General features: G+C 37.8%; 1 protein-coding gene across 3 annotated transcripts in view; it reads right to left on the reverse strand.

Moving 5' to 3' along the window:
• The window catches only part of LOC115416154 (caskin-1-like), a 68,877-nt gene that overhangs the window by 35,902 nt on the left and 5,175 nt on the right, over nucleotides 1–27,800 (reverse strand). For all 3 annotated transcript variants that reach the window (XM_030129985.1, XM_030129909.1, XM_030130052.1), the window contains exons 2-5: nucleotides 12,261–12,312; nucleotides 9,727–9,824; nucleotides 1,635–1,780; nucleotides 1,350–1,445 (exon numbers count right to left, since the gene is read on the reverse strand). In XM_030129985.1, the coding sequence (XP_029985845.1) occupies nucleotides 1,350–1,445; nucleotides 1,635–1,780; nucleotides 9,727–9,824; nucleotides 12,261–12,312 (392 nt within the window). The remainder of the gene's footprint in view (nucleotides 1–1,349; nucleotides 1,446–1,634; nucleotides 1,781–9,726; nucleotides 9,825–12,260; nucleotides 12,313–27,800) is intronic.

A 27,800-nucleotide genomic window follows, 5' to 3' on the forward strand; every position in this document is an offset into this window, starting at 1 on the left:
TTCTACCCTACTAAAAGGACTGTTGTGCACTTAAATGATATTCATAAATGTGACTCCCGCACATTGTAAGTCTGACCTACCACCTTCTGTATTAAGCTATGTTTTTGTGTTTTATTTCTTACGTAAGAGCTGTCATGTATGTTACCTCCGCCAAGGAGGTTATGTTTTTGCCAGGGTTTGTTTGTCTGTCTGTCTGTCCGTTAGTGTGCAACATAACTCAAAAAGTTATGGACAGATTTTGATGAAATTTTCAGGGTTTGTTGGAAATGGGATAAGGAAGAAATGACTAAATTTTGGTGGTGATCGGGGGTGGGGGGGCCCACGGGGGGGGGGGGGGGGGGGGGGGGGGGGGCAGACCAGAAACTTTCATCAAAATCTGTCCATAACTTTTTGAGTTATGTTGCACACTAACGGACAGGCAGACAGACAAACAAACCCTGGCAAAAACATAACCTCCTTGGCGTGGGGGGGCCCACGGGGGGGGGTACTGATCAGCCTTGGTAGAGGTCTGCACTCTCCGAGTGCTTCTAGTTTGTTTTGTTTTGTGTCTAGTCTTTAGAGGACACTGTTTTGTTGAATGGAAAACAAAAATTGTAATAAAAACAATGTGAAAAAAAAAAATAAAGAGACTCACAAATAAAAATGCAGGTTCATTATGACCCTGAAAAACCGACTGTCACGGTCTGCTCCTGCGTTGCTGCTGACCCCTCCCTCAGACTCATCAGACTCACCTGCTGTGCACTGCACCTGCATCTCAATCAGGAGCACATATAAGGGGCTCCTCTGCTACAGTGTGGTGCCAGATCATTTCCCTTCATCTCATACCTCTCCACATCACAGTCTCTCCCAGACTCTCACCACCCTGATCCTGTCACTTTGTAGACCCTGCAGTTTCCACTTTCAGGCTTTGTTTGTTACCCATATTCTTATTTCCTGTTAATAAACTCTGTTACTCTCCTCTGCACCGTGCACATGAGTCCATTCATTACCTCCGCCAAGGAGGTTATGTTTTTGCCAGGGTTTGTTTGTTTGTTTGTCTGTTTGTTTGTTTGTTTGTCTGTCCGTTAGTGTGCAACATAACTCAAAAACTTATGGACAGATTTGGATGAAATTTTCAGGGTTTGTTGGAAATGGGATAAGGAAGAAATGATTAAATTTTGGTGGTGATCGGGGGTGGGGGGGCCCACGGGGGGGGCCACTGATCAGCCTTGGCGGAGGTCTGCGCTCTCCGAGTGCTTCTAGTTAACTCTGTCATGACACCAACAACATGTAATGGCCTAAGACGTTTGCACAGTCCTGTATATTTACAAGTGAATGTAGATGTTTGGTGTTTAGCTCAATGTACTAACCCCGACACGTCCAAATTCACAGGCGAGGTCCAGTGGAGTTTTTCCAGCTGCATCGGAGATGCACGGGTTGGACTGGTGTTGGAGCAACATCTCCGACTGTAACACACAAACACACAAAGCTTAGTGGTGCATGTGAATCCTCAAGCTGATAACAACCACAAATCATGCATGCATCATCAGGCACACACAACAGATACACACACCTCACAAGAACCAACACCAGGCTGTATACACACTAAAACACACACACACATAGGCACAGTACACACACACACACACAGTTACCCCATCATAGTGTCCATGCTGAGCTGATAGGTGAAGAGGGATCTGTCCTTCATCTGACTGTCCATTGACTGACGAACCTGCCTTCAGCAGCATTTTCATCGGTTCAGTCTTCCCCTGCCATGAAGCATAATGCAGAGGACGCATCCCTGCACAAAACACACACACACACACACACACACACACACACATAAACATACACAACAAAAGATGACAGCACAATAAAACACAGACCAGACCCCATAAGCACATGCACACAGAGACACAGAGAAATGAGAATATGAATGCATGCAAATACACACATCCTCAGCCTTGTTGTTTACAGATAAATTCACCATCCAGCAGGCAATTCTACTCTAAAAAACAATTTACAGAACAATCCTTCAACTCTCAACTCAATAAGTCTTTACTCTTATTGTTCATGAAGAACCTTTTAAACCCACTGAAATATAAGAATAAACCATAATTACATCTTCATCAAATTTAAGTGAAAAGAAGCTACAAATTCTAAAGTAGTAGTAGTGTATTTTTATCACCACTTCAGGGTCATTTATCTTAAAGGCACATTGTGTAACTCCCATACCGTAGGTGGCAGCAGATACCTGACTCAATGCAATGACAGCACGATTTCTCTGTTCCGGTGTTCCACTTAGCTAATGACTGGCACTTTAGGCCAAAAAGCCTTGGCTGTATCTTTCGCGATTTTCGAATACTTCGTTTTTCCACAGCCTGCCAAAATGGCGAGCACCTCAACTTCTCTGCCTTCCATCGAGTGATGAGGTAAGTGTAGAAGAATAAAAACACTCAGGACTGTAATGTGAAGCCTGCCCCGTTCTGCAGGCGGCTACTTCAATTTTTGTCCTCTGTAAGCTCATGTTGGAAAAAAAACGGTGTCGATAATGGTGGCGCCCAGCAAGCAGTACCTGTGCTATGTATATTCAAATAGGTTTTTCTAGGTTAAATGTAATCGAACAAATTGTTTTTGACTGACTGAGCACTATTTTACTCAGTTATCATCAATAATTAGATTCTTTATTGGAAAGAACACTATAAAAATCTTACACACTGTACCTTTAAGGTTAATTGTGTTTACTTTGTTGGTTAAATCATGTTTAAATGCTTTCATTTTCTCAGATTTTTGTTCATAAAATAAGCAAATTATGATATCATAGATTACACCTGTGCTCTTGTCTTGTTGTTTTTCAATATAGCTTTCATGGCATTTTATCTTTTTGTGTCTTTTACAGTGTTTACAGTGTTTCAGCTTTTATATTGTTTCTGTCTTGTTGCATCTTTTACATCACTTTCGTCCTTTTGTGCATTTGATGTCATTTTCATGAATAACTGAAACAACTAATGACTGCCTATTTCTTAAAGTTATATTTAGGACCAAGGATTAGCCATTAAAGTTGAATGAAATAATGATTTAACAGTTATCATGATAGTTGTTGATATTGACTGTTTTGAAAATGTTTATTATGATACTGTTTTGGCCTTATCAAGCTCTCCTTATACAATGCAGAATATAAATATCATCATGTGATAATTTTTCTTATTTGATAAGTAATTATAATGACAACACAGTGTGAAATTTTGCCACAATTAGCATGTGACTTCTTGATTTATACCCAAAATCCTTAACAGGGATGGACTTAATAGCAGATGAATGAACATCCTGAAAACAGAGTAATTTGCTGTAAAAAGGTTTGCACATTGTCTGAAAACACCCAACATCCTGATGTCACATCTGACTAGCACTTAACTGTTTCACCAGCTTCTGCTACATACAATAATTTAATGTTTTGATGATGATTTCTGAGCAGTCCTTGTTAAACTTTTACTGCTCATATTAAAAGAAGAGTCATACCCACTACAACGCTCCAGAAAGTACTTTCTAAGCATAAAAAACCCTCATCTCTCATGGCAGCCGGCTTTTTAAGTGTTCTTTGAGTTTCAGTTTCTCACATCAGCCTCCAACAACATAAGCACAGATAACAAAAGTTATTTTTCAAAGAAACAGCATTACTTTAATGACTAATGTGAAAGAGACAGGTAATATTCCCAGAATGAATAACTATGAAATGTGAATAACATTTTGAGGGGTTTTCTTATTTCTGGAGCAGAACCCAACTCTCTATTGCAAATGATCGAGTTATACACTCAGAGCTCCTTCTGGAGTTGCATATTTCCTGTAGCTGACATGTTTGTGACCCTTCATGACCTCTGTTTGTGTGGGCGCTGTGCTCTGGGACAGCCCAAGACAAACTGCTTTAAGACAAAGGGCATGACATGAAATTCCTCATAAGCTGCTGAACAAGCCCTTGCTGGGAACTGACGCTGCAGCCTTCACCTGGAGTTCTATAGGAAATGCAAGGTGAAGCAGGAAATAGAAAAAGGAGCATAGAGTCACTGCCACTGCCTCCAACCAGGACACATTAAACACTACTTTGCAGCAGCGGCTACAATGAGTGAGCATGCTTCTCATGGCTACAACCCAAGTCCCTCAGCCTTGATACCAGTGATGAGCCACATCATGGAGCTGAATACAGAGGCCCTGCAGGCCCAGTTGGCATGAAGGAGGCCTGACTCAGAGCAGGCGCTGGCAGGATAAAGTGGCGTAGCAGCTGCTGTAGTCACAGAGGCTAAAACATCTGTATATGAAGAGATTGAATGGCTTTCACAGCAAAAAAAATCTACAAACTGTTTGCTTTTCCAAAAACAAAGAAAGCAGGACGTTGCACAGGCTTCGAGGATAAAGACAGAAACTGTTTCCTCTGTGATGCCACCAGCTGGTTTGTGGAGAGCTGATGTGGACCTTGAGATTGGCATTTTGGTCATCACCATCTTTGACAATGGAGCCAGAAGTAACAGCTAGTGAACTCAAAGGATGTACTTTATGGATACTGAGCTACAACTCAGAAATCCCACAATTTGTTCAGTGGCCAGTTGTGGTACTCCTGCGAGAAAACAAGTGAAAAACTAAACAGAGCTTACTAATACCTCGGACCAGTCACACAACACTTCCCTCCAGCTCATCAACATCCTGCTGACCAAGGGATTAATTTTGAATCCTAACTTTAAATCTTTAAAAACTTGAAAATTTGTAAAAAATCCAAAAATTTAAATTCACCTATCAAACTGTGCACTGCACTTCCCCTTGTAGTAAAGAATATATGTGTCAAATTTGAAAAGAATCACGTGAATAGTGTTTGAGAAATCTGTTGGTCAAAAATCTCAGACAGACAGAGGGATTGAATTCCTGGTGTGTCTATATACGTATAAAAATCCTCTGCAGCCAAAATGTTTTTACCCATAGACCACAAAGACAAAAAAACATGTCTGTCAAACTGCTTACTGTGGAGCTCAGGTATTGGTATTATCAGCTTTTACAACAGAGAGATTTCATATGTATTAAGAGATTTTAAAAATCCATGTTGTCACTGCAGTGTACAGTCTACACACTGAAAGGAAGGTTGTGGAAATGGATGGTGCCAGTGAGGAACTTTCCAGAAACTGATAGAGTACCACTGAAGACTCTGGAATCCAGTTCTACTACTATATCTATGGTGAAACCCTGTGTACCTTTTCCACTGCCGGAAATTTGGAGAGTTCTGGCTAGCTTGGCTTTGGCTCCAATGTCGCAATATGATGACACACATATTTACTGACACAACCACAATTAAGTGATGTGTATGGTATTGTGTCAAGTTTAGTATCACTTTTGTTTACTTGGAATGTCAACAAAGGTGAAACTAACACTAGTATCTGATAGCATCTGTTGGTCCCTGTTCTCACGAAGTCCAACAAAGAAAACCAGCAATAGAAACACAAAAGCATCAACCACAACACTAACTTATGAAAAGGTCACTATGTCATTTCAGAGAATTAAGTACTGCAGGAAGTAATGCAGCCTCATATAACCACAAAAATAAGCAGGCTACGTCACAGATCATAAATGCAACACTGAATTAATGGTGGTTAATGGTAAATTTTCTGATGGTCTCTTTAGTAAAACTTGTCAACCACAACTATAGTAGAGCTGTCTGTCAGAAAAAAAAAATGTATGCAATAAATAGAAGCTCTCAAAGTGTCTCAAAGTCCTCTTATCACACGGCAGACATGAACCACACTCATTCATAACCCATACCCTTAATTATGAATAACCACAAATCATAATGTAGGCTACTTCATAGATATTAATAATTCCCTCTGTGCTCTTGTCATAAGCACAGAAAATAGCTTTATAGACAAAAAAGCCTTTTTATATCGGTCTGTGAACATGCTTATTTCTAGTGTAAAGGTGGATATGTTAACATGGGGGTCTATGGGGATTAACTCGCTTTTAGAGCCATTTGAGGAAGATGTGAGAACGTTTTTCTTTGAGATGTATCCTGTGAGATGGATGTTTTTGTGGGCAGATGTGATTTTCCCGGCTTATTCTGAAAAGTATCCGAACACTGTTGCAGTTCCTGTACATAGTTTGTTTTTTGGCACAGGACCTAACGGGGCGAGGTCCTCAGGATGCCAGTGTCTGTTATCTAAAGCTGCAGTCTTCCACATAAATGTGTTACAGGTGGGTTTTGTCTGTATTATTCTTGTCCAAAAAATGTGGCTTGACGGTTTTATACACTACATTCACATTTTAGAAGAAAAAAATCTACCCAATGTCCAGGCAATCCCAAAAAATAGATTCATTAAAATACCAATGTTTTCTTATAAGCATGTCACCTGCATTACCTTTTATTTAACATAATAAATAAACATTAATTAACCTAATCTAGATGAGGTGAAAATGCTGATCCTGAACATAATTATTCATTGTTCACAGATGACATATTTTGTTTGTTTTCTGCCGACAGGTCTGGTAACTGGATTGGATCTGTTTTTTTTACCATTATAAAGCATTGTGTAACTTTATGGTGAGTCTTTTGGGAGAAGATACAGCTTTATCATCCATCATCATCCTCATGATATGAAGATGCACAAAGAACACATGGCAAAAGACTACGTATCTGACAGTCTATCTAATCCCACCTATCCATCCTTAAGCCACTTTATCAGATGCTGTCATTTGGTGGCAGCTGTGAAATCAGGTTTGTTTTATCACAAGTAATATTATTACAATGCTCAATTCAGATTTTGTACAAATGCACTATTCTATGGACACAATGGTAACCACTTCTATCGCTAGAAGGGTCCGTGTTTGATTCCCAAAGAATCTGTCATGTGTGCCTGTTCTGTTGGCACCGTGCATGTTTTCTCCTGGTCTCCAGGTCTGGTGTACTGGACCAAGGAACTGATGAGGATCACCTCCAACAGCAGCATCAGTTCCTAACTTATCTTATGGGGATTGTAAAGTGAGTTCACCCTTAACCCTTATCAGACATTAGGCCAATATGTTTGGACAACAGATCGATACATTTCTATAAAATCCACCTTTCGACAGCCAATAGCATATTGACAAATACTATTCAGTAATTACTAAGTTTAACCTGCTGTCAGTTCCAACAAAACAAGATGAAAACCAATACACAAATTAAAAAACATCAGTTTTGTCATCAAGCATATAATTGTTTCTGGCCCAGAATTTCAGGATCAGTGCATCCCTTTAATATTTATTGGCAATGGGAACACTTTTAAGCAAACACAGAGTAGTTTATTTGAACATCACACTACATTACACTAAAATATTCAACATGGCAAGTAGTAATGTGTTTTATTCTTACAATAACTGCCATCTGATACACCCCCCCCCAGAAAATAGCTGAAGAATGTCTGTAAATTGGCCTAAGAGTCTTGTTTCGACCAACTCTATGTGTAAAGTGTCATGAGATAACTTTTGTTATGATTTGGCACTATATAAATAAAAATTGATTGATTGAATAACTGATCAATTGATTGATTGATTGAAGAGTTTACTCTACAGTGCAGCAATTTGTTCTTGTTCCCATGTCTGAAAAGGATGGACCCCAAATGTCCTTCTTGTGAATATACTATGTGATGCCTTCATTTCACCTCAGAAACATTGTCTACTTTCTGATGTTTATTTGGTTTTGATGAAGGCATGAATCATCAGATCTCTAGTACAAGCTGGCACAAATGAGCACTGCGACAGAAAGCCAAGGTTTCCAGTGCTCACCGTGACCTCGGTCTGGGAGCTGAGGGAGTGGATGCTGAGGTTTCCCTTCATTCCCAAATGTGAGAACCAGATGAGGTGGTGAGGCCACCTGGTAAAGATGCCAGCCTCTATTTAGAGACATACTGGGCATGACTGGCTGCCAGTGGGCCTACATCCTGTAGGGATTATACCTCCCATCTGCCCTGTGATTTTTCCTTCTATTGGAATCTGCCAGAAGGGATGTTTGCAGTGAAAAAAAGGAAATCTGGGCTGTTCTGCTTCCACTTGGCTCTCGGCCTGTGATGCATTCCTCTCCTATTTTCTATTGTGTGTTTCTTTGTTTGCCATTAAACATTCCTGTAATATTCTCTTTTGTTTGCTTTGACCACAAATCTGTCACACTGCAGCACAAAAATATTACTGCCTTTTCAACAAGCTTACACTTCCGTTACATAAGCAGACAGTATTATGCAGGGAAAGCCTGAGACAAGTATTTTCTTCCCTCTTTTTTGTATGTTTATTTATTTTACCTGCCCTGCATGTTTGCATTTGTTTCACGTAGCATGTTTGGTTGTAGCAACATCCAGATGGGTGACAAATTAAAGGAAAAACTTACAGGCAATGACAAACAGGTAGACAATCTTCCCATTCACAGAGTTCTTTGCGTGGCTTGATGAGTATGAAAATAATGTGATTCCTATACAGTGGCCTTCATGATGACTGAACACCTAGAGTTACCAAGAGTTAATCAGCCCAAATTTGCCTAAATGAGCGTCACAGATTCACAATTTCACATTTGATTTCCCAAGAAAAAAATGATGTACCATTACACACATTAATTTACACAGTAAATTAGTTTGAATAATTATTTACAGATTATTAATAGTATATTATGAATATTGATACTTTGAGGATGAGTTTATAATTTGCATATGAGAAATTTCATTTATTTTACATGCTGATGAATGACTTGTTTTTGTTATGTGTTTCTTAGAAAGGGTGTAGATATATTTGGGTATATGTATTGTTTATTTTATTTTTTGACATTGACTTTTTCTTATCTATTGGTGTCCGCAGACATTTTGTTGAGAAGCAGTGGGTTTGAGGGAAAATATTACAAGGCTTAAAAGGAAATAAATTGCTCTCAGTTAGTTTCCAGTTTACAGTCTGTTTGACGTTCATTCGCATTCATTGATTATGTGCTCTGAGTTTAACATTCAGTGATTCATATTTACTTATTTCCGTATTTATTCCGCTTAGTGTTCAGTTCAAAAGCCATCCCATTTTTACTAAATTAAAATAGTTTTGAACATGCTTAATGTACTTTCAGTGTCAAAATTTGTGAGAGGTAGAACCTAATGATATTGGCAAATTTATCAGCTATTGGCTTTTTCCTGCATCAGAGTGTCATATATATCAGCCTTTAAAAACATCCTATTGGTCAGCCTCTACTTGGAATTTCTAGGGCCAAGCAAACATAACCAAACCAGAAGTGTATACATCTGCTGCTGCTATTGTTTCAGGTATGTGTTCATTACACAAAACACCAATGAGCCTGCATGAACTGGTCATTGTTTCTAAACGTTTCCTTTTTCCATGTTCATATGGATTCACACCAACTGGATTTTTTTAACCTGCCAGTCTTCACCTTGGATGGCCTTGGCCTTTAAACAATATGCATTTCAGTGATGTAAAAGAGCATTTTTGCATACTTGTGTGGACAGGGCCTGAGATGCATATTCCAGATGTGTTGTATATGTCCCTCAAAACAGAATATTATCAGCAAATCCCACATAACCCAAATATCGGAATAATCCACTTGGAAAACAGCCTAATTCAAAATATCCAATTGAATATTTACATGATTTCAAAATAATCCGGTGGCACATGATACCCAATACCTCACTAAGCCATTCTATGTTGTTTCTTTCTTTCATTTGTCACCCATCTGTATTTTTGTGTTTTGTGTATTTTTACCTTTATGGTCCTTAATGTCCACTGCTGCCTGGGCCTCCAACAGCAAAGAGATGAGCTCCTTGTTCCCACTCAGAGCAGCATAGTGCAGCGGGGACAATCTATACACAAAAAGATTAAGTATAAAAATATATACTTGTATATGTAATGTACAAACGGGTAAACTTTGCTGTAATAATCTTCGGTGTGGAGCAGCTCCGCCCCTCAGTTCAATGTGAGCGAAAGGAGGGGGCAAATGACCTACTTCCATTAATAAGCAATCTCTCTACCCTGGAGCTGAGCACACACACACACTCTGTTTGGGTTTCTGTGTGTGCGTCTAATGGATCCCTGGTGAATATAAGGGCTCAGCCCTGGAGTCAAATCAACGACTCATCGGTCAGTACACATGGAGTTGAGGCCATTATCTGATTCCAATCAACATAATAAAAAGATTTTTGTTATCTGATGGAGCCACATAAAACTAACCAAGCATGTGCACATAAAACGTTTAACCAATCATGTGTCTGAAAATAGACAAAATCCATAGCTGTGCATTCACAGATGATAAGGGGGTATTTCAGCGCAAATAAAGATCTGGAAAATTTTGTCTTTCTTTGAGCTTAAAGCTAAAGCTCAGCCGTAAAAAAGAATATGACAGTTTACAGAAGCAGATTTTATCCGTTTTGTTTGCACAGATCAAAACACAGGTCAGCCTCAGCACAAATTCTTGCATGACTGCACTGATTTCCTCAAATACACAATATTTCCTTTTCTCAATACTTAAATCCAGAATGTCTCTCTCTCATTCACACTCACATTTATTATTTACACATATTTACTTGTGACAACAGATCACATGTCTAGGAGCAAATTAGGAGCAATTAGCAGCAAAAAAAAACCTACTGGAATTTGAAAAAAATACACCTTCCTTCTGCAGCTCTCTCTTCTCTGTCTAAATCAAGACTAAATATTAATACACATGACCTTTCATTGTTTCATGCTGTTCACGGAAAGGTGAAGCAACTTTCAAGACACAGAGTAGTTGTACATTATCCAGGTCATGTTTGACAGAATGTGATCAGTGAGTGGTAATTACAGCTGTCAGTCATGTATTTAACCTACATGTCTCAAAATACCTGAGATTAGTCATAATGTTAGAGGTGTGACAGGATATGTTCTTCACCTTCTGAAAATAAAGGCTGGAAATAGATACAGACGTTTCGTGTTTTCTCAGAAAACGTGAATAATAATATGCTAAAACATCATGCTAAAAACGTACCAATCATTATGACTTTAAGGATACAAAATTATCCATGCAGAACCACAGTATTAAACCGAAAGGATAAAATAATCAGAATTGAAGAGACGTTTGTTCTGGAGTCTGTGCTACGTTCAGAGTCACTCATTTGTTGATGTTAGCCAACTTACTTTCTTAGCTAATCCTGTCTCAGTTGGCTACAAACAAAACAAGTGCTGCTAGGCACAATAAACCCCACCCCTCGCACATATTGTAGTTTATTTTGGCATGGATCCAGCTAATGTCATCATGTCTATGTGTGTGCTGATGTCAGCATATCAATTCCCTCTATATATGTGGCAAGTTTGAAGTAAATTGAACCAAAATTGATGTTTTTATGGACATTTGAAATGTTGCCCATTATAAGTAAATGGGAGAAGAAAAAATATTTTTAAAATTCATAAAAAACAAGAGCTTCAGCCTACTTTTCCCCGAATGTAACTGCATCTATTGTGGGTCATTGACAATCTATAAACCCACTTTGGTATCTATTCAACCGATAGTTTTGCTGCTAGAGTGTTAACAAACAAACAAACCAAACCAAAAACAATACCCTTGCCTCTCCTTTGGGGGGCGGGGTAATAACAAACTGTACATTGATTTCAAGGTCAATGACCGATGCTGTGGCATAGTGGTTTCCTCAGATTTCCCCCACCATTACAGGTTCATCTAGGTTAATTCTGACCCTGACCAACTCAGTGCTCCTATTGTGCACTATGTGCTAATGCTAATGTTAATCCTAGGTGCAGTGTGTAACATGGCTAAAAGGTAGAAACTGATTTTTTACATTTCCTACAGGGATAATAAAGCAATTTAACCTTTATAAACAGAAATCCTTATACTAGTTATGATTAGCTTACAAATGAAGTATGCTAATATCAACAAACCACCAGCACGCAGCATAACACAAACTCAAACTTTATGTAAGCACACAGTATGCATAAATCTGACAAGGTGAGCCTTTAAATGCTTTGTTGTACCCTTGTATGAAAATATTTCCAACAGAATATAACATGACATTTTTATTTAACATTCTTCCAACACATTTTGAAAGAAACAAAGAACAAGGCTTCATAATATTTGCTCAGTTAACATAATGTAACTTATCTTGTCTTTGTTATCTCTGAAAACAGTCAATGCTGTAATATGGTAAAAGGAACCAACACTGTCAGGGGAAGAATAGAAGAAAAGCAGCCAACAAAAAAAAAAAAAAAAGCATAATGTTGATGTGAAGCAAAAGAAACAGAGAATGTCTCACCCATCTGCATCCTGGATGTTGACGTTTACCCGCTTTGCTGCTCCGAGTAGCTCTGAAAAGAGAAAGATGGATTATTTAATTCACTGATGTTTTATTTCTGTTTCATACTAAATCACTTCATCATCTGCTGACACACATTTAGACCAGTAAGTACCCAGAGACACAGAAATGTCTTATAGAGTAGGAAAGTAACCTCAAGAACAAGTTGTGACTAAGAAGCAAAGATATATAGCATTGGTTTTAAAGCCAGTCTGTTTATCAATGTTTATTACAAGCAAACCTTTTATTTAACATATACATGACGATACATGACAAATTACAGTAGATAAGTTGTGTACATAGATTACTGGTAAATAGCTGGTAAACAACTGGAATTAACAAAGGCTATAGCGCAAGAAATGGATTAAACCAGTGCTTTTTCACAACAGCTTTCAGTCCAACAGGGCAGAAGTGTAGCTCTCATCACCCTCTTGTCGATATAAGATTTTTGATAGTATTAAAGATTATAGATGAGGAGGTAAGAGGAAAAAGTGCTTTTTGAGAACTGCTTTCTGTCCAAAATGGCAGAAAAGTTGCTCTAATGCTGTGTATTTATGTTGCAAAAGACTATTCTTGTTAACATGACACCCTGGACCATACAGTATATAAATAGATAGTTAATTTGTAGAGCTGATATTTACTAAATCTCTATGGGTGAAGAGAGTTATGAGATTTTTTATTACAGAGGCAGATTGGCAGTATTGATAAAAGGCTGACATGATCCTGGTGGTCTTTGTAAGCTTTGAACTGTAGAATTTAAACACTGATGTGTGTTTCCTATTGAACATAAATTTTAGCACAGCCATTTTTTCCCAAATGTCAATTTAGGGATGATTTAGGATTTAGTGGAAAAAGATTTACATCTAATGACAGTACTGACGTTAACACATAAATCAGACAATGTACAAACAATTTTATCCCTGCAGATGTGGTCTTACTTGTCTGGAAATAAAATCCAGTGTCCTCTTTATATCTGAGCTTGTTACTATAGGTGAATTTAAAGCTATTTTAAAGGCGTGTGAAATCAATGAGCTTGGTTGATGTAACTGTTTTGAAACTGGTACAAATTATTGTTTTCTCACTATCGATTATAAGTTTTTGTATTATGTGTTAATTATGTCTTGTCTTGTCAGAAACTGTGTGTTATGCTGCTTTTCTTGGCCAGGTCACTCTTGAAAAAGAGATTTACAATCTCAATGAGGCTTTTTTACCTGGTTAAATAAAGGATATATATTATGAAAATAAGATTCTGAGATGAAAAGTGAACAATCTTGAGTTCTACAGCAGTACTTCACACTGGTTGTTTTTGTGCATTAAGATAAAATCATTACATTTTAAACAACCACTTAAATGTTCACAATACTTCTCAGAGTTAATAAAAATTGAGAGCTGCAGCTGGAGATGCATCAGTAAAAAAAACTAAATACAGGGTTTCCCCATACTATAATAAGGCTTAGGTGAAGTAACCAGCCATTCTAGGCAGCACTTAAGACCGATTAATGTAAAATCAATGTGCACAATCAATCTAACTAAAAAATCTTTTCCTAGATCTACTGGTTGGATATTTTCTTGTAGAACACTCAAACCCCCTTCAGCGCACCTAAACCACTATTCGCACATTATTGCTATTATTATTACCTGGTGACCTATGGTAATGTGAAGTAATTGCAAAGGTCATCTGCAATCTTAAGGCTCCCACACACTGTGCGATTTAACAATCTTATAAGTTCACAGCAAGCCACGCTGTACAACATGAATTTGGGTATGACATGAATTTTGCTGTGTGCACATTGCATGATGCTGTGTGTAGACTGCACGATGAAAACACAAGCTGAATCACAGCCTACGATGTACATGAGTCGACATGGATGCACAAGAATAAAACGTCATCAGCATGCGCAATCCATCTATTAAAAACAAGAATGCAAAGAAGTAACGGAATGCTCGCCCTTGTGGCATTTATATGTGTGGACAAGAAATCAAAAAAAAAGAGGAGATTATGGACAAGGTCGTGGCTTGGAAAGAGAGGCCAACTTGGGATGCCAATTTTCCAAAGAGCGCTTGAAGTAAGTACTTGTTAGCATCTGCTAGCATTTAACATTAGCATTTATCGTTATGGTCTGTCATTTTTAGTGTCAGTACGTCATTTCACACTGCATTTCTATTGGTCAGTATGTGGACGTATGTCGCAGCAGCAGTCACACTGTGAGATGATCGCCCCAAATTTCTGACAAGTGTCAGAATTTTATTGCAGGCTGTCTTTGGTCGCAAAACTATGACAACAGCCATCCTTTGAACCTGTCTCACAGTGCAACATAGGACCACCAATTTAGGGCCAAGACCAGAGATATCGCCACGATTCTCTCAGGATTGCTATCTTTCATCTGAGACGACTGAAAATCACAGTGTGTGGGAGCCTTTAAACACACATAAATCTGCCATGTCTGAGATTTGTAAAATAAAAATTCAGCAAACACAGAGGTCTTATGATAATATTAGTCCCATGCAAATCAACAACGGTGTGATTTGGTGGGATTTGCCACATTTTTTGTTTCTTTTGCACATTTGTTCAGCCAATTTCCTGACTGATGAGTGTGGAGGCTGCGCTTGTGAAGATAAATCAAAATTTTCTAAGTGTTTTGGGTATTAATTTAGAAGCTCAAGCTCTGATATATCAAGGATATTCACTGAAAGAGCAAAATTAGGTGCTTCAGAAGCGCAAACTCTCAGAGGATGATGAGATGAATGAAATGCATGACAGCTACACTAAGGAGTATTTTTCTGCCTTCTGTAACTGGTGAACCTGGTGAATGTCAGTGAATATGAGTAAAAAACAGACTTTGCTTAGCCGGTGCAAATGTGTTTTGGGGGCTTAATTTCCAAATCCCCAGAGTTCGACAGGTTGTACTATTTTCATTGAAATAGGGGTCAAGTCTTCAACAAAATTAGGGAAAACATTAAAATTATTTTTGTTTAATTAACTCCCACCAACCCCGCTCCCTCCCCCCACCGCAACCACAGACCATAAACTCCCCAGAAACCTAGAAAAAACCCTGGAATATGCAGTATTATGTGAAAGTGTGTGAGTTCTGTATGTTTGTGAATGTGACAAATTCAATCTTTGACTGAGCACCAGAACGATGAAGACACCAACCATTGCTAAACGTGTACACTCTCTGACGAGGACACAGAAAAAGAGGCTTGTTTGTCTCTCTGCCTTTACTTTTTTTTTTTTTTTTTTTTTTTTTGGTCAAACCCTCATAATCCACAGGCCGTAATCTGTAGCTGCTCTGTAATCTGTGGAAAAGCTTCTCCCTCTCCCTGCAGCTCTATCTGCACTTCATCCCTTCATCCTGCTCTCACACTCTAATTTTCCCTGTAATTTGCTAAAGAGCGCGTACTGATTGGTGGTTCAGCGGCTCTGTTTATACTCTGCCACTGACATCACTCTCCTGCATGTGTGTGTTTGTGTTTGTGTGCTAGAGTAGGTTTCCCTGTCGATCTTGGATTAAAAATAAGACCGATCCCCTCCCCCCAGTGAATGAATCAATGCAATATCTGTGTCACCATCAGACCATCAGAGAGAAACATGACCCCCCGACCACAAAGTTATGACAAGACCGCAACATCTGACACACAATTAGGGCTGCAGCTAACCATTCTTTTCATAACAGATTAATCTGGAGATTGTCCTCATGATTAATTGCTTAATTGTTTTGTGTAGAAAATGGCTCTTATCTTGCCCACAGAATATGGGAAGAATGGGGAGACAAAAACATTCAGTTTACTATCAGATATGACAAATTAACCCTCACAGACCTAATCAGATGCTGGTGACCAAAGGCAACAATTGATCTAAAACATTTAATACCTTCTGAACCACTAATCCTATCAATTCATTTGAATAATTCAGGTAAAATGCCGTTTTTCATCTTTCAGCGGCATTAGATGTTTATTATTTGGACATTCAGAGGCTCCACAGTGAACTTGGAAACACTCTCTTTTTCTGCAACATTTATTCACCAATAAAAACAATGTAGTTTGATGAATGACAGTGGTTATACACGCTTGTTTTTCTCTTCAGGTTTTTCTGTTTTGATGTAATATTCTTAGAAGTTACTCTGGAATTGTCTGACTTTCATTAAAAAATCTAAAATGCTTTGAATAATAACATAATAAATAATGATAAATCACTTAAATGTTGAGAAAATGCAATTTGTATGTCGCCACAAAAATAGTTCTGCATCCTTAAAGCTTAAACACCTTCATGACGAATAATTTAAGCCACTATCAGAATCTATATTTCTTTTAGCAGCAGGTTTAATTATTTTCTTTATCTTTTTTCATACATTTGCTGTCATTGATTACACAAAATCTGGATTAGGCTTAAGCTCCACCTCTGACCCAAAACCATGATTATTCAAACCATCTGATCTAGCTAACATGCTGCCCTCAGTTCAACCTTTCTTTTATTTTGTTAAATCTGCCCATACTGTCATTGAAACCAGTATTTACTTCATTCATAACTCTACGCCTGTTTGTATCTTACATTATACATTGTATTTCTTTCTCTGACAGGAACACATTACCATAATGTTTTTCTGACAGTGTCCTTGGACTGGGGTTCATATTTTTTATGGTTAATTTAGGCATTACACTCCAACTGAGCCCCGGTTGCCATAGTAACCCTTCTCCTCAGAGGGTCAGCCATTTGGTTGTGATGACACAGTGCAAAATCTTCAAAACTCTCTCAAATTGGAGTTATTTTGGAATTTATCTAACATAAAATCACATCTGTCACATTCAATTTGCAGCTTTTCAATCTTAATAATAAATACAACCACATCAGTAGCTACTGGCAGGAAACCGTCAAATTAATGGAGCAGATCTCCAAACCTCAGGAGAGGTGAAGTGGAGGGTTTCTCAGGGGTGTTAATTACCCGAAATGTTCTCAAGTCCAGTCTCCGTCACCTCTAACTTCGCCTGTCACAGCGTATTTATAGTTTGAAAGCAGCATCAAACAAAAGCCATTTCTAACTTGTGGTTTCTGCTTTTGTCTACAGTTGAACAAAACTAACAAAGCACTATGACATGAAAAACACAGTTTCGACAGGGGCGAGAAATGACAACTAAGAAGCTAAAACAATTGGAAAACCTGAAATTGGTATGAACCATCATCTTCTTTAACTTTACCAAGTGTTAGGGCTGTGCAATTAATCGAAATTCAATTACGATTTCGATTATTACACGCAACGATTACAAAAATTATGTAATCGAGAAAAAACAATTATTAATTTTGAGTTGTTTTAATTCACGCGCACGCAAGCTACCATGAGCTGCTCTGCCCTGCCCCCCTCTAAGCTACTGCTGCCTGCTAGCCAGCAGGTCCACCCCAAGAGGAAAGTTGTACCCAGCAGTCTGGAAAAATGGCAGGAGAATCCCAGCAGAAGTGCTTGGTAAACAAAAGGCAAGTCAAATTCAATTGTATGGAATCACTTTGGGTTTGATGAAGAAGACGAAGAGCAAAAACACATCACGTGCAAAAAGTGTTTCGTAGTTGTGTCCACACCGACCGCTAACACAACAAACCTTTGTAACCATCTAAAGTTTAACCACCGCCACCTTTATCATAATCTTATGAAAAACTAAAACGCATAAAAACAACTTCGTCCGCAATGCAATCTTCAGTCTCCGAACCTCTTTACGCTGCAACTCCCGTATTAACCTAACCCTAACCCGTATAACCCTAACGTGCATTTTCTAGATGGCTGATGTATACAGAAGGCCTGAACTGAAACCTCACGGCACACCACTGAATTTACTGTTTCATACTACATTGAACATACTTGAATTTATAATTTGCACTTTACGTGAGTTTTTTTTTTTTTTTTTATTGCTACAGTTCTATGGCAAGGCTATAGCAGTTTAATTACAGTGCACTATTTGTTTACAAAAGGAAACATACTTGAATTTACAGTACACTTATTTGCATTCAAAGATTTTTTGTTTCATACAAAAGTGAACATACTTTGTTTTAGTGGTTAAAAGCTTTATTTATGTTTAAAGAGTATATTTTACATTGCTTTGCAAGAAAAAAATAAACAACTTTAAGGTTAACAAATAATCGTTTTTAATAATCGTGATTTCAATTATTGCTAAAATAATCGTGATTTTTTTTTTTTCTATAATCGAGCAGCCCTACCAAGCGTCACCAAAATGTTCACTGAATTATTTAACAAAATTAGCTGTATAATTTGCAAGGTTTCTTCCACATCTTCAAAGTCAAATTATTTATTATTTGTTTCTCAGTGTCATGTTATACAGGGGTGACTGCAAAAAACAATCTCAAGCCTTTCTTCAGGTCAGGTCATGAGGAATGGGTCGTTGGTGGCTTGCATCCAGTAATTCACAAGTCTGCATAGGAGCAGATTAAGAAATCCCTGAGCAATAAGCTCTTGTGACCCCTCAACCACCCAACTCACATTTAATACAAATCATGTAAAGGGGGTTCGGGGGCACTCCCCCAAGAAAATTTTGAAGATTACAGCACCTAACGTACCTTTTCATGCATTTTCAGATGGAAACTACTTGTTTGAGTATACAAATACAAATACAATGCAATTCTGCTCATTAATCCACCAGTGGATCTGCATTAGGAAGTATGAGCTGAGCTTTCAACGGTGATGTAATAAGGCTTGGTTTGGGCTTTCACTTCCCCATAAATAAGAGGACGGGGCCAAAATAACGTTAATACATATAATCTTATTTTTTCACTGCTGTTAATTCACATTGAACTCTACATCTAGAATCACTTAGAGAGAGAGAGAGAGAGAGAGAGAGAGAGAGAGAGAGGAGAGAGAGAGAGAGAGATGTCACAGTACTTATCTCCCCCCAGCCCCCCCCCCATCTATACAGCCGTATGGCTTTCATGTAATAGTCTTGCGGTTCAGCGCAGACCGCAACCTCCGCTCATCCTCCCGCCCCTTTCTTAATTCATTGAGAGTTCCACGAGTAAACCGCAGATCCGCATCACTACTACTAGTGCTGCCACTAACGACTCATTTTCTAACGACTAATCTTTTGACTAATTTTTCGATTAGTCAACTAACCTAAACAACTATTTTTTTTTTTTTTTAAATGGGGGATGAAACTAAGGATGCTTATAAGACAGGGGTTTCTTTCTCTCTCTCTCTCTCTGAGGTACGGCCGTACCATCTTCATCTGCTTGCCTTCCATCTCTACAAGTGTCACCACACACAGCTGGCTACTCTGAAGTTGTCGGCTCCACAAGACCCACCCCCTCTCTACTACAGATTGATTAGTAGCCATAATTGAACTTCTTGGGAGCTAAAGCCATTGGTTGAGAGTGAGAGGTTTATCAAAGTCCAGGTCAGAGCCCTTGATATTGTACTTCCTCTGATCTTTTTGCACGCACAATATATATCCTGCCTTTCCCTCCCTTGCTCATCGCCGCACACTGGAAATCTGATATGGTGTGTTATGTTGTGTTATAGTTATCCATGTGTATATCAGGGTTTTTCCTGCATAGAGAATTCAGAAAACAGTTTTCTAAAAAACACTAGACTCTGAGTTTCTGTTTTTTCTAACTACAGTTGCAATATTACAAAGGGGTGGTGTTTTTTCTTCTTCTTTTTTTTTTTTTCCTGAACAGAAATATTAATTATAAGGATTTTACACTTTCTTGCAGGCTGCCATGGGTTTAATACACCGATCCCTTTTTTCTATCTATAATCATCTATTATTTATCAGACTTCCAAAAATTGTGGCTGTCTGTCTAAACTGCAGAGATAACGTAAGTATCAGGATCAGTAAATCTGCAAACAGACGCTATAATGTATGTAGCTTTTAGACCAACAGTATGAACTTGACTGTCCTCAGCTGGACACAAGCCTTTTTAACATTTCCACTGTATGAGAGCAAGGGCCACCAGACACTATTTCTAGAACTACCTACATTAAGGTTCTGAGCTAAAGGGATTCTACATGTGATGCAAAGTCATGCAGATCGCAGATTGGTCTATCCAGAATAGTTGCTTCATCAGTGTGTATTTATGTGTCATCTTGCAAAATGGGAAATGAAAACAAGCTAGCAGGAAATTCCTGAAATCCCAGGGATCATTTTTTTTACAAATCAGGCACAGGTTTAAAGTCTACAGAGCTATAATTTTACCTGAAAAAGCATTAATGTAACCTTTTATTCTGAAACTATCCCATAAAGTTTAAGTTTGATCCTCTTCAGTCTTTGCTGCATTTGTGCTGAAGACAGTATCGCAATAGTTTACTCTGCATCCTGATGATGACCACCTGTGGTGAGGGAGTCATATACCTGCAGTAGAAAAGCAACATGTTCTGGGTCCAACTGAGCCAAGCCCTGCTGAGTCAAGATGACTCGAGTTGATACTGGCAGTGGAAAAGCTGCAGCATATTCCCACTTTACTCACTTCAAGAAGTAGAATAAGAATAACAGTATAACCAGGTACCATATTGTGATAATTGACATTTTATTCTAAGATTCTAATTAAAACTAGCACGTTGACCCATGGGGAACCACAGGTTCTAGATGTGGTAGTTTTACAGAATGCTGGGGAAAGCTGACTTTTGGGAAAAGCTAAAATTCCACTGGCATTTTCAGCTGACCAAAAATACATATGTATGCCAAACTGCAGTAGTCAGCTTTTTCCGGATTTTGTGTGATGCCCAAGACACACATACAGAGTCCACTTCCCTTTTATAATATAGATACACCGCTTGTAAAATGCTTTAGCCAGTTTTAATGTACGATGGTACCACCTCTGCCTCATTTGACACAGCAAATCCCTGTATATTGTTCTAATAATACATCTGTGGTTTATATCCACTAGGGTTCTATAAATATCTTATCTTACAGATTAACTATGCTGTGTTACCAACAACGCTGACATAATGACCAGCATATAAATGTTTTAATTGGCAAGTAGGCATGCACAATTTGGTGAAAACATCGTTTGATTGTGATTTGCAGTTGCAATAAACTGTAGAAGCCTACTTGTTTGGTTACTATAGTGCACAAACTACTCATCATTTACTTTTTTCCACTCAACAAAGAAATAGAAAGCACATGTAGCGACCTTCATGTTTGTATGTTTCTCCCTCTGTTCAATGTCATGGAAACGACTGTACATTCATTCCACCTGGTGATCCACACTCAAACACAGCAAATAACAGTAAAAACGCTTTGGATATCACTATAATATGGAGAAGAAGAAGAAATCTATTTGGAAATACTGTCTAACATTGTGGATTTTAAGGTTAACATATAAGAAAATGCTCAATACATTATCCAATTACTCATATTATATCCTCATAAACATTACACATTGAACCTTTAAATTGTATACTTCCTAACAATGCAAATGTGATTCAGTTCTAGTAATCATACAGTTCTAGTTTATGTGACATTGAGTAAACTTTGTACAGTTTCCTGCTACAAATACATACTTATTTTTGTAGTATTTTTCAGGGTTGTTAATGCTCTGTATGTCTTGGATTCATTTTCTTAAGTCTACTTTAGCTGACAGTATTTTTAGCCTCGGAAAAGCCTTATAATCTTTAAATATTTCCACCACACTCACTCATTCACTTATTAAAACGTTAACATGAGACCTTTTTCCCTCTTTCAGGACTCTAAGGCCAAAACAGCAGTTGGTGTTGTTGCCCTTCCTTGATCTTTGATAAAAATCCGGTGCGACGTATAAATTACTTAGTGCCCATTTCAGTTCCTTGCTACAACGTGGAAGAGATACAATTATGATAGGGATGTTCTTAAATCTCCAAGATAAGACGCTTTAATGCAACTGAGTCACAGATAAGAGAGACATTACCGAATGGTTCAGAAACAGTGAAGCCTTTTAAAGTTTTAAAGGACCAAACTAAAGATTCATCATCTCAGTGTCAGAGATGAGCTGTTTTGAACTTTAAAGCAATGATTTCCAGCCAAAACACTGTGACAGAACTATCTATAATTGAAAACTATAAGTCATAGTAGACAGAGGCTTCATGTCTTATTGTCAGTAAATCTTATGGGGGAAAGAAACAATAAACTTTAAATCCTTTAAGCAAATGCAACAAATGCAGTATTTAACTCCTGTTTGCTACAATGGCCAGCTGTTTTGGATAAATACTTTTCCCGTTTTAGAAATAAAGCTTTATTTTCGTGACCCCTTTTTACAGATTTACACCTCAATAGGAATAAATAAGCCCAGTGCTCAGAGCCACAGGCACAGTAGGGGAGCCATAAAGAATAAGACACAGATTAACACGCTGTAGGTGTGTTGTGTTTTTATGGCATTTGCTGACAATATGAAATATACCGGGTAACAAATTTTAAGGTTATTGAAGCCACGTACATATTTGCATTTAGAAGAGGAGTATTATTTTGGAGGTGAGTTCAGCTCTGCATGACTTGGCACTTCAGGGAACATTAGTTTAGTTTTCAGACAGAGTTACCTATGTTCATATGGAATTAGATTTATGTCAATGTACTCAAACAAAAGCTCTTAATTAGGAAAAATTTTAATTTGACATCAAATAACATTGGCAAAACTAACAATAATGCAAGTGTGTAAAACATCTGCCTTTAAATTCTGTCATAACCCGTTTTTGATAACATGTCTTTTCGTTTACAGTTCCCTCTTGTTTCCAGCTCTCCTGTTTGTGCTGCCTGACTTTTTATTTGTTGTCGTGACACAAACCTCTTACATGGATGTTTTTCTTTGGGATTTGCATCTCACATTGGATAATGGATATTTGAGAACAGGGCAATACAGCGGACTTTGTGCAGTGCAGTTTGATCAATGAGTATGAATAGAGGGAATGGTAAACAGAAGAATGTATAAGTTTGTAGGATTTTATATGACTATACAATTTTTTTTTAACTTGTATGCTTTACTTGTTTTAGGTTACTTTTTTTGCTTTAGTGAGTTTAACCCTTTCATGCATAAATTATGAGAACATTAATCAAGATTTATTTTCGTGTGTGTGTGTGAGTGTTTTTATTTGTCTTTAAGCATGAAAAAAAAAATGTGATTGAAAATTTTCTTATTAACCTATTTTTCATGGAGTTGCAAAAATGTCCACTTAGCTGGACACCATGCGTTTAATTTTAGAAGCAAAGAAAGACATATTTACTGTTATATTGAGTGAAAACTATGACATAAAAACACTTTTAATGCTAATCTAATGTTTTCTCACATTTTAACGTATTCCAATTGTAGTCTCTACTCAATTCATGGAGACAATATGCAAAAAAACAAACAAAAAAAAAACTTTGTTAAAAAAAAAAAAAAAAAAAAAAAGGTTAATTACAGTCTAATAATAATAATACCAAGCACTTGATTTACACTCAAACATATTACTGCAGATCAGGTTTATCAAGAACAGCAAAGTTACAATAATGGTATGCATTACAGTGTATGTGATGGTGCGTAAGTGTCCACTGTGTTGGAACTAAAACAACAAAAAAACGACAAAGCTTTGAACAGTTGTCCACTGGAGTGACCACTACGCATGAAAGGGTTAGTTGCTTCAAAATTTTTCTTTTTGATATTTAAGAATAAGGCCGGGACAACTCATTAAAACATGAATATTGTACTGTATGATGTATATACAATAGTGAAAATATATTTTGGGAATGGTCTGATCCTTAGGTTCTGAGACTATATAAATATTAATGGCTAAAATATCAATTTGGCTAACACCAAGTTTTTATTTTGTTTGTTTACTTTGTTTTCATGTTCATTTGTCACCAAAATATGATAATTAAATGTTTTCCATTCTGGTCAATACAAAATATAAAGTAACCTTCCTTTAAACTACTAAAATAGCAAAGTATTGTCATACTCTTAATGTAACCCCAGATGCACTAATATTTGTTTAGAATAACATAGGCTACATACTTTAATGTTTTAAAACAACATCCATATCCATATGACTACAGATTTCTGAATTTACTAGATATACCTGAATGCAACATTACATCTGTTTATTTTGCTGTTGAATTTATGAATTTATGAAATTATGAACATTTCAGAGTTTTGGAGGTAAGTGAATGCACCATAAGGCAGTGGGCCTGAGCAGGACCTCTGTAAATGACACAAAAACGCAGTACAGACATTGGTGCCAACATTTACCCACCACAGCCTTCCAAAATGTACTCGCCAAAACTGAAAATCTATTTCTGTAGAGATCTATCCATGTCCAGTGTTTGACCACAATCATACTTTGAGGTTGTTTTATCCCCCAACCCGTATGTAAATTTCTACTCAGTTTACATTAATAAATGTGACTTAAATTCACCATCATTTAGGGTCCATGTTCACTTTATCACACAGTTCAGTAAATGACTCCAGTTCCTTATTGATTTTCTTGTTGATTCTCATTGGGTAAGGGAATAAAAGAGTACAAACATGTTTGTTTGCATTAACTGTCTTTTATATTTCCATCTCTGCAAAGAAAATATAACATATACAGTATGCACAAATGATAATAACAGATGACGCCAGGCCCAGTTCCAGATAGTCATATATGAGGTGGCAATCAGGAATGTTAAGGGGGCACATGCCGGCGACGGAAGCACACACCACATGGCCGCACAAAGCGAAAAGTGAAACTTAAGATGCTTCACTAATTCATTTTCCTTTTCCATACCTTTGGAAACTTTTAATTTGAGGGGGCAGGACATTGGTTGCCCACCCTCTTGAACCGGACCAAGATGACACCTTGGTGTTTGCTCTGCTGCTAGATTCAAAAGTGTCGCTAAGTAGCATATCAGACGTGACATTTCTGCAAATCAATTGCATGCTGTGTGGACAAATTTTTGAGCATATTGGAGGGATTTCCCCCTTTTGAAAGAAATGGAAGCTTTGGAAGTGTTACAAGTGGCCCCGGTGTCATATTTTTAAATGAAATATAGCCATACGTTTCTGTCTTGACACCTTGTTGGCTATGTTCTAAACCAAAACAATGAAACTTACGTGTGATGTCATCAGCCATATGCAACAAAGGCGAAATTGATAAGCAGAATTATTAAGCAGGCAGGCAAACGAATCCAAGGAATTGAGCTTACTGGAAACAATTCCCATCCCTAGTTCAACACATAACTCGGGCCACTGGAGATTCACACAACACACTTTAATAACTACTGCATATGGCAGTATATTAACCTGGACGTAGCAGCACTGAAACTGAACTGTAGCTGCTGTCAGATGCCGTGGCTGAACTCTAATCAGAGTGTTTAGTACAATAACAGATAAAAATCAACCACTGCCACTGGTGAATGTTTAGCTGACAGACAAAGGTAAATATCAGCCACTATCTATGTTTGACTTTAAACAGACTCCCCTGCAAATTCGACTCAGTTGGTGATGACAGAATAAGTTGCAGACGCAGTGTGTTTAAGAAGCACTAAGCTACGGCTCTGCACCTCACAGCTAGAAGGTTCCACGTTCAATTCCCAGTTGGATCAGGGGGTTTCAGGGTTGGGTTTGCCTGATTTCTCTGTGCCGCTTCCTCCATTTTCCCCCTCCATCAAAAACAGGCAGGTTAATTCTCCTGTCAGTGCCCTTGACCATGGAACTGATGAAATCTGGAGTACCTCCAGTGGACATTTGCCTCTCCTAATGTGTTACGTGCTGATGCTAATTGCTAATGCTAGGTGTTGTGTGTTTTATTTTATTTCCCTATGGCGATAATAAAGAGAATTAACCTTTTCTGTTCATCCATTCATTCCAAATTCTCCAACATAATTCCTTCTTTTTGCTGCTGAGGTGCTTTTTTCTTTTGGTAACGCAGATGTATGATGTTACTCTGGTGTATCAGCTATGTTTGTCTTGCAAGGCATCAAGTATAGAGTTGAAGATATGCCACTTTTAGTATTCTCTATGAAACCTTACTTGACCTAAACAGCAAAGACAACATTTTTTTGTCCTATCTGACTTGTACCACCATTTACACATATGATATTTGTCAACACTGTATTAGGGAGAAATGGAGGAACAGGCTGTATAAAACAAAAAACAAAAGCAAAAAAAAAAAAACAGGGGTGTGTAATATTCTGGCGGGTGTAAAACTGACACCTGTAGTGTGTTAGCATATACAGTCTACTCTCGTTAAACCGCCCGCCGTTATACCGCCATTTCCGCTTATCGCCATCCGCCAGCCCAGTTCCATGCACAAACAACACTTACACCATTGATTTCCCGACCGTTATACCGCCAGCGTCGCGGCGCGGCACCTCCGAGGTGCGCCGCCGTGGCACCTCCGAGGTGCGGCTCCCAGTGTTGTCTTTTCCGTGGAAACCGGGTCGAAATGGCTCTTTGAGTGTTAAAGGTTGCCGATCCCTGCCTTACAACATAACAGAATCAAGATTTATTTAGAAACGCAATTAGAACAGGTTAACGGAGGCAGCATAGACATCATATAGTAAAGACATGCACATTATGGACGCAACCCGTTGTAACGCCATTTTCGCTATACCGCCAATTTGGCCGTGAACGGAAGTTGGCGGTATAACGAGAGTAGACTGTATTTGGAAAAAATAGACCGGTTTTCAAGTGCATTTTGGTATGTTAAATGTTAGATTTTGACATAGAAAATAAGTTTAGAATTTGATTCAATATTTTATTTTCTGTAATTTTTGCTAATTCATTCTATCAAGTCAACCTCATTTCTTGCTTTGCGAATGTTACTTTTTATTTTCAGGTAATGGCTTTGTGTGTTGGCCTTTTGGTGATGGTTTCCATGAACAACTACCTCTACCTGCCAAACTGACCTCACTCAAATCTTCTCTGCACTTACTTGTCTAAACCCCCAGTACAAATGTGCAAAAATAGTTTATAAATACATAATTGAATAATGAAAATAATAAAATTTTGTTTTAACTATTCAAAGGATCAGTAACAATAACAGCTTATATAATAATATTTAATATTCCTGGGCCATTAGCTATAGATTCAGATTTTATATTGGATAAGTTTGAATGATAGACAAACACAGCCACTGAATACAACCTATCTTCATATGGCAAAACATTAATAATAAATTTAAGATATAATATTATCATATTTCAGGGCCAATCAGAACCCCCCTTTCAAAAGATAAACATAATGTGCTGAGCACTTTTAATCCCCCTCGGCCAAATATAGTGTAAGATTCTGCTGAAAGTTGCTGCCCTATAATTTAGATTAGATTGTCAGATATGATAACTGCACAAGGCCATTTGACCTTGAAAAAGTAGGTCAAGGTCACCTATTTTTAATAGCCTTCTGCTCCATGCCAAGATGCTTCCACAGTGTAAATTTGGTGCAGATATCTCATTGCGTTCTTCAGATAATACAATTATGTTGTTGAATGGACAGACAGACAGCCTTGGCGGAGGTCTTAACTTGTAAAATAATCATTTAAACTTACAAATGTAGCATGTACATAATGGCATAACTGAAACGGG

Source organism: Sphaeramia orbicularis, chromosome 1 (genome assembly GCF_902148855.1).
Source record: "Sphaeramia orbicularis chromosome 1, fSphaOr1.1, whole genome shotgun sequence".
Lineage (NCBI taxonomy): Eukaryota > Metazoa > Chordata > Actinopteri > Kurtiformes > Apogonidae > Sphaeramia > Sphaeramia orbicularis.